General features: G+C 44.3%; 1 protein-coding gene across 1 annotated transcript in view; it reads left to right on the top strand.

The window, feature by feature from the left end:
- Positions 1-493: 493 nt before the first annotated feature.
- The window catches only part of AMOTL1 (angiomotin like 1), a 119,577-nt gene continuing 106,474 nt past the window's right edge, over positions 494-13,596 (top strand). The window contains exons 1-2 of the mRNA XM_016158703.2: positions 494-626; positions 10,502-10,552. Coding sequence (XP_016014189.2) covers positions 509-626; positions 10,502-10,552 — 169 coding nt within the window. The 5' untranslated portion in view covers positions 494-508. The remainder of the gene's footprint in view (positions 627-10,501; positions 10,553-13,596) is intronic.

The following is a 13,596-nucleotide window of genomic DNA, read 5'->3' as shown; positions in this document are numbered from 1 at the left end:
TACAAAGGAAATAAAAAAGCGTGAATATATCCAATACAATGGTAACTACTTCCAACTTTTTAATTCAATTTTTTTTCGGTTTCTTTTTCAGGCATATATTATATATACCTATTTATTTTTACGAAATCGAGATCCCACTGGACACAGCCCTGACATTCTAGGAGTCTATGAAACACACAGAACTCAACATAGTCAATTCCTTGCTCGAAGCCTGGCATGTAACAGTTGTTCCCTGTACACATTTGTTAGCTAATGGAGTGGGAGACCATGGTTTCCAGAATTTAGCAGCTTCTTTGGAAGATCTCACACACAGGCCATGCCCAAATTTTGACAATATTTGCATGTTAAAGAAACATAATAAACTAGGAACAGACGACTTTCCTACAAGAAAGCCTCCCCTTCCCAGGAGAGCATCAATAGTAATTCATCTCCATGTGTGTGCTCATTATTTATTTTAGGAGATTCCATTTGATCTGAGAGCTTCGCACACAAGAGACTCACTGGAAGCATGGACCTCAGTGAAAAATGGCCTTTGGAGGAAGGAACCTGGTTGTCTCATGCTGGAATTCATCATTTCACCAGCACCAGAGGGGGTATGGCTGCTTTTGATGTCCCTGATACACATGGTACGCTTCAACTCCTGCACTCATTGTGTCAACCCAGCTGTATTCAGTAGGTGCCCAGTGCTGTTTATCGTTTAAAAATCAGTGGGGTAAAGAGGAGAGGTTATGGACTTTGGAGTCAGACAGACCCAGTTTCAGATTCTGAGTATCCTACTTACAGCTTTGTAGCCTTGAGAAAATCTATTGTGTCCTCAGCTCTAAAATTAGAGTAAGAATGCCTACTTTGTAGGGTTGTGATAAAGACCGTGAGTAAAGTAAGCTGTTATTTATTGAGCCCTTTCCATAGCCAGGTGGAAGTTAGTCGCATATCTTTGGGCACCTAACCTGTGTTAGGTACTGTGTTCCTGCTCTCTATTCTCTTCTCCTCCGCTTTCCTCTTTCCTCTTCATAGCCTTGAGGATAATGCAACCAGTATAGTCAGAGTGGGGCAGTTCACTCGCTCTTCTTTTTCTTTGTCCTAGCATCTGATTAATGCAAGTCAGCATTAAATTATGGGGACATCGTTGCTGTCCTTGAGTGGAACATAAATGTAAGAACCAAAACCCTGACACTGAGCTGTGGTCCTCTGTCAAGTCTAAGAGTCCAACTCTCCCCCAGCTCCCAAAACTAAAGATCTATTTTGGTGGTAGGAGCCATTCTATGGATGGGGAGATCAAAGGCCACTAAGGTCAATGTATTCACATGATGTTTTTATTAAGGGTATGCCTCCCATTTGCTTGCTGTTTATAATTCACTCAGTAAATACTGAGTATCTACTATGTACCAAGCACTGGAAATACGAGAGCACGAGACAGACATGGAGATCACCAGACCACTCTCTCTGCTGTGTCCCAGCTCTAAAATGGGGTAACTTATACAGCAATAAACATTTATTGAGCTTCTGCATTGCACAAGGACACATCTTCCAACCAAGACTTCTGCACACAATGAGAGGGAGATTCCCCAAAGGAAAGTTCGATACTCGGAGAAAGAAGTTTGGATGCAGTCCAGCCAAAAACCAACAGCTGTTCACTCCTGGCCCTTGTCACCCTGCTACCCTACCCACTTTCTTAGAGGTTCTTAAGCCAGCATTTCCTCACAGCCCGTGGAATAAAATTGAAACTTCTGCCTGCTTCTCTAGGCTCATCGCCTGTTGCTCATTACTAACAGACAAACAAACAAACCCTTCCTCATCACTATATCGACCTATCTGTGGATCCTTGAATATATCAAGCTCTTACATACCTGTGAGCCTTTGCAAAGGCATTCATTAGTATTCGCCTTCCTCTTGGGCAGCTTCTATTCATCTTTAAAGCTTCTGCTTAAGTCATCTATTCTGAGATCTTTTCCTGCTGCTGCCTCCTACATATCCCAATCCTGGTCTGAATGAGAGGTCCCTCTTCATTGCTGCCAGAGAACTTGCAATTTTCTGTGTCAGAGTGGTTACCAAGTATGGTGATTGTCTAGATCCTAGACAGCCTGTGAGATTCTTGGGGCAAATGTCTGGTTTTATTCACCTTTGCATCCCTTTCAGGAGTAGTCTGGCAAATACTTGATGTATATTTGATGGCTGGGTGGCTCGATGCATAATAAATGAATATATGAATGAATTAGGGGCAGGACCACATCCTCTGCATCTGTCTGCTTTCACTGAGAGCCTTTTGGACTGTGGCAACCCCGATGATCACACAACTGCTTCTAGCACTACCACCTCAGTTCACTTTTCTTTCAGCATACCTGGGAGAGCATGTTATTTAATGATTTCAGGCATGTTTACCAAAACTTAAAGGCAGAGATAGAGGTGAGGAAGGAAGTAGGTGTCGTTTTCTGCTGATGCTTGTGTAACCTAGGCAATAGAATCGTCCATCGTAGATTTTTAGAAATGAAAGAAGCCTTAGGAATCACTGCGACAAAGGGGTGGCTAGCTCCAAGCACTACCACATCTTTCCATGAGTTCACAATGTCCTATAACTATAATCTTTAGGGCATGACTGGCTAGTTGGAAGGGGACCCAGATTTGTGTCTAGATCTGCCTAATGGGAAGGCACTGCTCTCAGGTAAGTGACAAGCTTCTGGGGCTGATGGAGGAGCTTACCGCTGGTGGGCAATAGACACTAGGGTGTCTTGCCCGAGCTGAGACAATCAGTCAGTGGTGATGGAGGTGTCAAAGACAGAGTAGGTAGTGTCACTGTATGTGGATGAAGCACCACAGTGAGAAATTGATGTGGCTAAAAGTTGAGAATCCTGTGGGCAGCTGGTATTAGGGTGTTTCTCAGAGGCCTGAGCTAGGGTTCTGGAAAAGGGCTCGGGTCCTAAGAGGATGCGGTAGTGTGCCCAAATGGGAACCTGGTGAAACGAAGTGAGATGAGGAAATTCACCTTCAGAAACTGAGTGGAAGCCCTGCTGTGCCAGACCTAAATCAGAATTGGACAGATTACAAAAAAAAAAAAAAAAATTATGACCATTTATTAGGTAGATACGTTATACCAGACTTTATGCTAAACCGTTTTTGTATAGACTGTCTCAGTTCATTCTCGCGACAACCTTATTCTCATTTTATGAATGAAGAAACTGAGCCTGAAGACACTGAAAAACATATGCAAGGTCAGTCAGCTGGTAAAGGGCAGAGTGGGGATTTGACCTAGATCTGCCCAACCCCAAGCCACCATAGACCATTTCCCCTCAATTCACCTTCCAACACTCCCTAGTCTACCTTATCGGTTTAAGGCTCTGGTGGTCCAGTTACAGATTTTATTGCTGCTTATTTTATTGTCACAGTAAGAAAATAAAAAATAAAAACAACAACAGCAAAAAACTAGCTCTGAGCAGGGTTGGAAAATAATCAGTGCTGTTGCAATGTGTGGAGTATCATCCAAGACCTTCCTACGGCTGCCTCAGCTAATGCATTGCCAAGGCCTGACCCACCTGCTTCAGAGCATCTTTCGTCCACAGCCCAGCCCCCAGTCCTACCGCTCTCCTCACTGGCTAGTACCAGCTGCTCCACGTCCGAGGCCCAATGTGGGCTAATGGGGTTGACATTTTTAGTGAAGTACCAGGGAAAGTCCTGGAAATGTCCTGGCTTTGCGGCTTTGTTCTTGGCTTCATGGAGTCCTCTGGGAACTGTGTTATCTGCCAGGAGGCTCAGTCATTCTGGTGAGTCACGGGCCTCGAGGCAGGGCCAGATCCACGCAACATCTGCCTTTGCGTTATCCTCAGAGCATCTCAGGCTCCTGTGAAGTTGAGAGGCCTCCAGGAAGCTGCCTGGAGAGAACCCAGGCGGTCCAGGGGTGATAAGGAGTTTCTGGAGGAAAGTCCCTCTGCCATTCCTGCTTCCTACACTCCTAAAAATACCCTCAGGGGACCTGGGGCAGTGGTTTTATAATCTTATTTCAAAGGTCTGAAAGACATTTTCCAAATGAAATCGCGTGCAGTGCCTCACACACAAAACAGGGGTTGGCCCATGCTGGGCCAGAACCCTGTTTCTGATTGTCACATTGTAAGCTGATGAGGCTGCTGCTTCAACTCGCCAGTTGCCACCATACCTGTGGGGATTGGTGCAGCTCTTCTCAGCGAATCTATAATATACTTCTTCCTGTTATAGATGTGCTCACTCAGCTGTTTGGGAATCCTGCTGTCATCTACTCTTCCCAGGGGACTCAACCTGCTTAAGTTCCTCATTTGGGGAGAGGCAGGAAGTCTGGGAAACATAACCTGGCAGTAGGGCCAGGTGCAACTAAGAAGTCGGTGGTGCGGTTCCTATGACGATTATAAAAACAGGAAGGAGCAAATTTCCCTTCTGGTGCCTCTCAAGGTCAGGGAGAGTTTTAATACATCAGGAAGGAAGGAAGAATCTCTTGCTGAGAGTGGTCTGTGGGCCAAGGACTGCCATGGACATTATTTCATTTTATTCAATCCTCACTGAAATCTTGTCAAGAAATTATTACCATCTCCGTTTTGCAGATGGGAAATAGAATCTTGGAATGGCAAGATAACTAAGCCAAGCTCCTCCAAAGGCCAGAGGAGCTCATGTTCAAACTCAGGTCCTCATTCCCCAGAGCTGTGCTCTGTCCATTTTAATTCTGTCTCTCCGTTTCTAAGAGCAACTCTTGAGCATCTCCATCTTCTTGTAAAGCTTGATCCTTTCTGTCTATTTCTTTTGCATAAAATATGGTAGAAGGATTAATACAATGGCATCCATTACCCATGATCTCCTATTGGTATTTGTTTTAAACAAGTTTTATAAAGGTCTTTTCCTATTTACAGAGGAGATCACAGTCCAGGCAGACTTGGCAAGATCAAAGCTTACTGGCAGCACTTGGGCTGGAACCCAGGCCTCCGCTTCTTCTTCCAGCACCTATACTATGCTGCCTGTTAAGGCCTTAACTTCATGGAAAAAGACACTTTAATATGAAAAAAGAGAGATCTCCCCCACCATGCAGCCAAGAAGACTCTATCTGCAGTCCCGAAAAGAAGCAATGCCCTTTGAGGCCTCTGCCCAGGATGCTGGGGTGGAAAATGCGAGTTTGGGGTAGTCTCTGTAACTTGCCAGAAACTCACATTCATCCTAGAGATTTTAATAGTTTAGTCATAGATTTCAATTGTAGCTAACGTTTTTGCACTTAATCTTAACACAGGGTATTTTGTCTGATTTCACTCAGTAGATCCAACTGAGTGTGAGTTGGAAGTTTATGATTTTCCTCTGCAGGGACATTTTTCTGTGTGTATTTTTGGAATGGTTTTTTATTCTGATTCATGGCCACATACACCTTCCAGTAGCTTCTTGGCTCAGCCAGAGTTTATTTCCTTTGATATGATGTTGAGTGAACAGTCTTTTAAATCTTCATCTCTATTCCTGGATCGATTCGATTTGTTTATATATTTCGCAAAACACCTTGCTATTGTTAATAGCATCTGCTGCATTGGTATTTGAATTTTTCAGAGACCATATTTAGCATTTTTACCAAAATGAATCGTTGGCTTCCTGTCAAACTTAATATCAAATCATCTCTTGCCTGTATTGTTTCTGCTAAAGATAATGATTTTTTTTTTCAAGTGAGATATAGTTAACTATTCTTTCTGTAGAGCTCATTTTTTTCTTCTGGAAGTTACAAAACACTTAAAGCAGTTATCTGAGGCTTGATTTTTATTTAAGGGAAATGAAGCAACTACATTTGTTGTCTCCCTTTTATCAAACATTATAAAAATGTGAGGTTTTGCTAAAAAAAAAAAAGAATATTAAACCCTAAGAGATGAAGAAATATCCTTTTGGCCAATTCAGTCTTGGAGCTAATGCTGTGACCAATTATTGCAAATTCCTTTTTGATGAAACTGTATGGGTGTATATACATTTGTCTTTGGTGTCCTCTATTGGCTTGTCCTAAGAGGATGTAAATAAGAAACAGGGTAACAGAAGAGAGCCATGCTGTGCTCAGGCAGCCATAGCCCCACTCTTTCTTCCTACATCGGCCCTGCTCCCCAGGGAGAGGAGGAGAGGAGGGGTGAGCACTGCTTCTCCACTTGCTCTGCTGTTAAATAGCAAAGGGCCTCCAGCAGACAGGAGGCTACCTGCAGAGAAGATGAGCAAAGAGCAATGCCAGGGAGGAGAGGAAGGCAGAGGGAGGGCACAGCCCATTTCTTTCTATCTTTCATGCTTGAAATTGGTGACTTCTCAGGGGTTGGGTTAGGAAGGTTGTACAAAGATCCTAGTGGCCTCTGGTGACCATTCTAACTTGTTATTATGACATTCGTACAGCTCTTTCCTATAAAGGGAATTGACAGCATACCTTGGCTTAAAAAAAAACTTCTCCCTTTGTGGCATTTAGCCCTTCACACATCTCTTGGAAGGAGAAGCCATATTTGTGTGAGACTCATCTCATTCTCTTGTCTACTTATCGAAGAGCAGTATAGCCCCTAGAGACCCTGGAGTCAAAGTAGCCCATAAAGGCTAGCTGCAGAAAGCAATAGGGACCTTTCCTCCAGGCTGAGCCTACAGTCAAGGCAGACCCTGCCACCTTTACAGCAGAGACCAGCTAGAGGCTGACGGCATTCCTAGACTTCTTCAGGGCATGGTCCTAGCCCACAGTGCAGTTCCTTCACATTAAGCAGGGTATCAGTAATGGGCCTTGTGCTAAGAATGCCTCTTCCAGCCACCCCAAAATGCATTTGAAGCATGCCCTTAGCTCTAGAAATGGAGCTAAGTATTCCTTTGATCCTAAAGTGGTATCCGATATTGCTATATAACCATACTTCATTTACTGGAGAACAAGGATTCTGATTGAGTTTTACTAATAACTGAAGCATAACCCTTGAAATGCCTAAATTTTGTTCCAAAATTTATTGTTTTCTAATAGCTGATAAGACCTTTTTCCTATGGCTTTTTGTACATTTTCTTGCCCTACTAAACAGAAAATAGTCACATCTCAACTTATGATGGAAGTTGAACCAACTTTTCATTTAGAAATGTATTGCCCTTAATTTGAAGTATACTCTGTGGTTAGTGACTCCTTTCAGTAACTCAAAGATATTAAGGAAAAGAGCCCATTTTCTCAGCTGGGAAAGAGGTATGCCATCCAATAATGACTAATATTAACTCAATCTTTACGATACAGCAATCTCTTTTCTGGGCACTCTCAGTGAATTAGTTTATTGTAGTTTCACTACAACCTTATGAGTTAGGTATTATTATTATTATTACCTCCATTTTTTCCAGAAAACAGGCTGGCGGAAATTAAATTGCTAGCTAACAGTGGAGCTGGTGTTAGAACCAAGGTCTGGCTGATCCCAAAACCCTTTGTAGACTGTCTAAAGGCTTATTGCCTCTCAGTATGATAGGGAAATAAAGGAGACTGATCCTCCAAAAAGTCCATCTGGGCTCATCCATGCATGGGATCAGTGGGTCGAAAAACTGCTATTAGGATGAAAAACCAACCATTGGAATTGACAATGACAAGACCAAGTCTTGATCTTGAAAAGAGCTACTTCGGATAAGCGGTGAGCTAGAAGCCTGTTTGCCTTTAAGAGCAAAAGGAAGAAGTGAACACAATGAGTATAGACAATTCTTTTGATGAATTTTGTTGAGGGCAGCCAAGAATTGAGAGTGGTAGTTGAAGAGAGAGGTGGAACCTAGAAAGGATTTTTTAAAAGAGAGAAACATAGAAGCATGTGTATATATTGATGGAAATGATTTAAAAAAGAGGAAAACTTAATTTAGGTTAGAAGGGAGAAAAGTCACATGAGAGGGTACAGGATTTGATTCATAATGAAGGAGTTGGCCTTGGATCGAGTATAGATGGTTTATCCACAGTAACAGGAGAGCAGGAAGATAAGTAAATCAGGCAAATGTGAAGTGATTACTGGGCTGCAGTAAGATATACTTGAAGTTAGAAGTCATGAACTAAAAGTAAGACCAGGTAACATGATGGTATGCTTCTCCAATCATGTTTTAGCTGAGTGCTAGAAGAGAGGAGGTAAAGAATTAGATTTTATCAGGATTATGGTTTTTCTAAGGATATAACATGGAGAGAGAGAGAGAGAGAGAGAGAGAGAGAGAGAGAGAGAGAGAGAGATTTGAGTATGTATGTAAAGGAGAAATGATAATAATGAACCTGAAACCAAGGTGGGTATAGGAGAAAGGAAAGTCATGAGGGGAGTAAGTGACAGAGAAAATTTATTGGGCAAGTAAATTATAGGAGCTATTAGGGTTAAGGAGACATTGAATTAGATAATAAAATGAGTTGGAAAGGCAGAGGTGGTGGTTGGAGAGTGGAATGCTTGACAGTGATGGTGTCACTATGAGACCAGAGAGCCGAGGTTGTTAGAGGTCAAGGGAGGGAGAGGACGTTGAAGAGTTGAGAGACCAGAGTATGAGAAGAATCCATATGTGGATTTGGAAATTCTTATCATGGGAATGGTATTGGGGAAAATAACAGTGAGCTAGATACCAATATTTGTGAGGAATGAGGTAGACTAACCCAAGGGTCTGCATATGACTGCAATAAGTAGGATAATGTGATCTGTTATTTTCAAAAAGAGCCAGATTTGATCAAAGTAAGAAAATGAAAGAAACATTCAGACAGGAGGCTGTGGATGTTGGGGATTTTGCTGGTAATGCACCATGAATTCCTGAAGACAAATGGGAGGATTCTAAGAAGTGGGAGGGGATGGTGTGATGTGCGCATTCGCCCAAGCACTTTCACCTCTTGGATTTGAGAGCTCAGATTGTCCAGAGTGGGGAAAAAAGATGATAGAAAGATAGGTTAGTCAGCTCAAGAATGGTTGCTTTGATGGGGAAGGACAGCCTCGCCCTGTTTCCCCATGAGATACGCTGGCTGGTTAGAGTAGCTTCTTTCTGTCCTCCAAGGTAGTTTGGACACCCAAAGCTGACAGTGGAAAACCCAGAGATGGCTGAGTAGTGTCTACAGAATTAGAGCACATTGGCACAGATCCAGGGGCCCTCAGGCTGGAGCAGCTGGTGATCTGATGACTTTGAGACTAGAGAAGGCCCCCAAGAGGTTATTCCGACTGCTGACTCCAACTGTCAGTCTCCTAGGACAAGGAGAGAAAGGACAACCATTTTCCATGTTTGCTCCTACTTTCTCTTAACTCCTTCCCGAATTGGGGTGGGTTCTCTCTCTCTCTCTCTCTCTCTCTCTCTCTCTCTCTCTCTCTCTCTCTTCCCCTTCTCACTCCCTCCCCACTCCCCAGCACATCTCAAAAGCCCTGGTCCTTCCCAGGCAGGGCAGTCAGTCGGTCTTGGGGGAAAATACATAATTCAACAGCCCAAGTTTTCAGGCCACTGACCCAGAGAGAGAGATTCTTACAATCAGACATGAATTACTTTAGGGCCTATAACTCCAACTCAGGCCATAACTTTTCTCTCTACATTATGTATTTGAAACTACTCAATTCGATATAGTGGCAGGGGCACTGCTCTGTTCTCTTCAGACAGACAGACAGACAGACAGACCCCATCAGAATCCATAAGTTACTTAACTTCCCGAGGCTGTTTCCCAGTCTATGAGATGGAGATATTACTTCCCCTGCTTGAACCAGGTGGTTGGTTGTCTTAGGGGGGAAGAAATATTGTTTGAATTGAGTTAGAATCCAGGTTCATAAAGAAGGAGGGGGTTAGGGGCATTTGAAGCTCCTCCTTCTCTGCTGCATGACATATTCAAGCTCTAAAATCCTGCATCTCCCTCATGAGGAGCCGAGAACAAACGATTTCCCAAGCATTAGAGTACGACAGACGTTATACAAAAAAGCAGAAATCGTTTTGGAACTGGTTATGCTCTCATTTTTAATAAATGGTCAAAGGAGGTGGGATGGGGTGGGAGAGGACACCCTCCAACCGGGAGTTGGGAGGCCGCGCGCGCGCCGCTGCAGAGCGTGACGGCCGCGGTCGCCTAGCAACAGGAGGAGGGGATGAGCACGGGGCGCCGGGTTGGGTGGGCGCGGGGAGCTCGCCGCCGGCGTGCGCCCTCGAGCCTCCCTGACCCGCTGGGAAACTTTGAGGCTTCTCCGCGCCGGGGCGTCCGCGCTGGGCCCGGCAGACTCAGCGATGCGCCCAGCGGGCTGAGGGCAGAGGATGAGGTCGCGGCCGGGCGCGCCTGGCCCGGGGAGCTGCGGGGTCTCACCCGGGGAAAGTTGGTGCGCACCTGCCCGTGCCTGGAAGACGCTTGGTCCCAGGGCCGCATTGCCCCCGGGATTTCTTTGGCCATTCCGTAACCCCTGTGGATCTGGAGTCCCAAACCCTGCGTGGCCCCGGGTTCACGGATTTTAATCGGCAGGAGAGAGAGAAACCCGCGCTTTTCTTAGGGACCTGCGCGGTAACTGATGTTTAACAGATTCACCCTGAATGGTTGCGATTCTATTTTTGTGTTCTGTTTTTCTTCTTCCCCTAGACAGTGAGTTTGTGGAAACCTCTCCCGCGTCCTATGACCAGGAGGAGTTAGGTAAGTCTGCTCTTTTGCCTTTTTTCTTGAATTCTGTTCGTAAACCGCGAGTTTGGGGGGGGGCGCGGAGACGAGATCACCGGAGGGGCGGAGGAAAAGAGTCGGGGTCACTTCTCGGGCTGCACGTTCCTTTCGAAGAGAAAGCTGGCTTTTTCTCGGCGCGTGTGCTCAGGGGTCGCGGGGAAAGAAAGTGTAGGTTATGTGGGAAGGAGGGAGCGGGAATGGGGGGCCAGGTCATTGATGCTGCTCTGAGGACCGCGGCACAGGAAACTTCCCGACATGGAGCCCTTGTAAACGTTCAGACTCATCCTACCTGGAAGAATGCGGCGATGGCTGGTTCTGTCTAGCCAAGTACTTTGCAAGAGGATATCGTGTGAGTAGTCTTAACCCGAATTTAAATAAATTGAGGACCGAAAACGGCATTTCAGTAATTAATTTCCAGGACCTGGAAGCTGCATTTCTTTCTGGTTTATTATAGTTCTCGTTTTGCCTATTACAGCCAAAATAGGGCATTTCAGTTTCCTATGCCTGGTCTTGTAAGTGGTGATCTGTGGCTGGTAAACCGTGACACTGGTCAAAGACAGACTTCCTTATGCGAAGAGAAGGAAATTTGCACTGTCAGGATCCCTCTAAGTACTTCCGCCACCTAGTCTCACTTGGTGGCTTAAAGGTTGTGTTCTTTTCTTTTTTCTTCTTCCTCTCTCCTTCCCCTCCCTCCCCCCGCCCCCCCCCCCGCGTTTAGTTTAGCCGCTAACAATCTGGGCTGTCAAGTCTATCCTTGCTGTTCTCTTATTATCAGCTTAAAAATCTTGCCTTCCTACCATGAATGACAGCTGTTTAAAAATGTTTATCCACAGTACCCTTCTCAGCCTTGCGTACTTTGTTTCTGATCAACCTCTTGTCTGGGATGTATGTCCTCATCAAATCCCACACCACCTGATGTAAAATTCCACTTCAACAATGACTTTCATTCATTTCTAGAAGCCAGGCACCCAAAATAGGTCCGGATCAAGGATGGCATTCTGAGGAAGGGAAGAGTACCTTGTTTTATTCAGAAGATGTGTTTTTGACAAGTTCCAAGGCAATCACATCTCTGTAAATGGAATCATAAATTAAATGCATGAGCATAACTAGCATTTAAAGGCACACTATGGTGAATCTTATTATGAAATGAAAGTGACATCTAAACCATAGCTCTATGTGACGTGATTTATTAAGGGGGCAAATTCTTGGTCATCTGCTCTGCGTGTATATAATTGTGGATTAATGACACCAGCATTGGCACTCCACAGTGTGGCAGAAGCTATTTGGTTGTGTTAAATTATAGATACGTGTAAGCAGTGGCAGGATGAGTATTCCTTGCTCTGAGAAACCACCTGTCTAACTACTAAATCGTTTGCATTCACAAAACGATATATGTACCAGAAGGGACCACGTGTCTGACCCTCTTCCATCTCTCTCTCTCTCTCTGGGACTAACAGGCAGGACTGCCCAGCTGACATACTGATAAATAGGGGGAGCCCTTGGAATTAACAGTACAGAATAAGAAAACAACGTTTTTTTCTCTTCAGCTTCCCCATGCGAAAAGCTCAGTTTCTCATGAGGAAATGAGCATGTCATAGGAACCATGGAACTCTGGGCTTCCAGAATGATAGGGAATGTAAAACACAAGTTTGAGTCAGACCAGGGTTCTAACCCTCATTCTGCTCCATCTTCCTTAGTAGATATGTTAACTAGCCTGTTTTTTCATCTTCAAAAAGCTAGAGTTGTGCCTGCTAACCTCTAAGGCATCATTGTCCACTTCTAACCTCCAGAGATGCTGTGCGTGGCCGGAAGCCAAAGGAGATCCATAGCTATTAGATATTTATTATTTACATTCAAGTGCCATGCTGTTTGGGTGCATGGTGTCTCCAAAGGGTTATTCCCTTCCTGACAGAGCAGCTCACTAGATGACACTGCATTGTTTTCATGCTATCTAGGTCAGAGAGGGAGCTGGCACTTCTCCCCTGGAAAGAATCATGATACTTTTTGGTGCTTTTCTTAAGAACGCAGAAGGAAAAATGCCTCTTATTGCAGTGGATGTGCTTGTCAAGCAGTTCTGGAGCCCAGATGAGCACAGCTTCCCCCCGCCCCAGCTAGAATATAAGGGTAGAAAGTGATAAAAATTTAGTTTGAATTCTAACACTGCACTTATGACCTTGGGCAGGTGAATTAAGTACTCTGAGCCTCAATTATCTCATCAATTCACTTGGAGGCCTTGCGTGGGTGTTGTAATGGAACATGTAAAGTTTTAGCTCCGTGTGTTGTATGTGCAAGTACTCAGGAAGTGCTTGTTGTCATTACTTTATTATTATTATTTATTTGAAAGACATTTATTTCCCATGAATGAAGGATGGAGTAGCTTTTATCAATTGTGCCACCTGGTAACCAGAACCATCTTTATTTCTACAAATTTCTCTGCAACACACCTAGTCTCCAAAAACAGATGCTCAGGCATGATGATCAGGTCAACTGAATTATTTAGTGATTTGTCCCTGGAGCAGCACGTGGGATAGTTTCCCATCTGAGGTCTTTGGTGACAATCCCACTGCTTTCTTGTGGCATGATCGGTACTCTTTCACTTCCAGATTTCTGTGTCAGTCTCCAAATGAGCTTCAACTGGATCCTTGGGGAATTTATTCTCCAAGTGTTGCAGCAAGATCATATAATGAAATTATTGCCAAAAAAGGGGTTTTCGAAAAGGCAATAGAAAAAGGAATGTATTTCTGCATGAATGCTGTATGTAAGGCTTCCCGTGATGGAGAGTCCAGAGATATGACCTCTCTTCTGTGGTGGTACCATTTTCTAAGGGAGCAACGCCCACATCTCTCCATAGCCTTTTTGTGGAGAATGCATGGAGAATTGGGATGAGCCCAGATGTGACCATGTCTGCCCCTATCTAACAAGCTTTATCGACTCCCTGCTATCTAGAGGAAAGATATTTAGTTCGGCATAGGAAGACCTCTGTGATGTCTGTATTACTCTCACCTGCTGTAACCTTGTAG

The sequence above is a fragment of the Rousettus aegyptiacus genome, unplaced genomic scaffold (genome assembly GCF_014176215.1).
Source record: "Rousettus aegyptiacus isolate mRouAeg1 unplaced genomic scaffold, mRouAeg1.p scaffold_m13_p_5, whole genome shotgun sequence".
Classification (NCBI taxonomy): Eukaryota; Metazoa; Chordata; class Mammalia; order Chiroptera; family Pteropodidae; genus Rousettus; species Rousettus aegyptiacus.
This window is presented reverse-complemented; position numbering and strand designations above follow the sequence as displayed.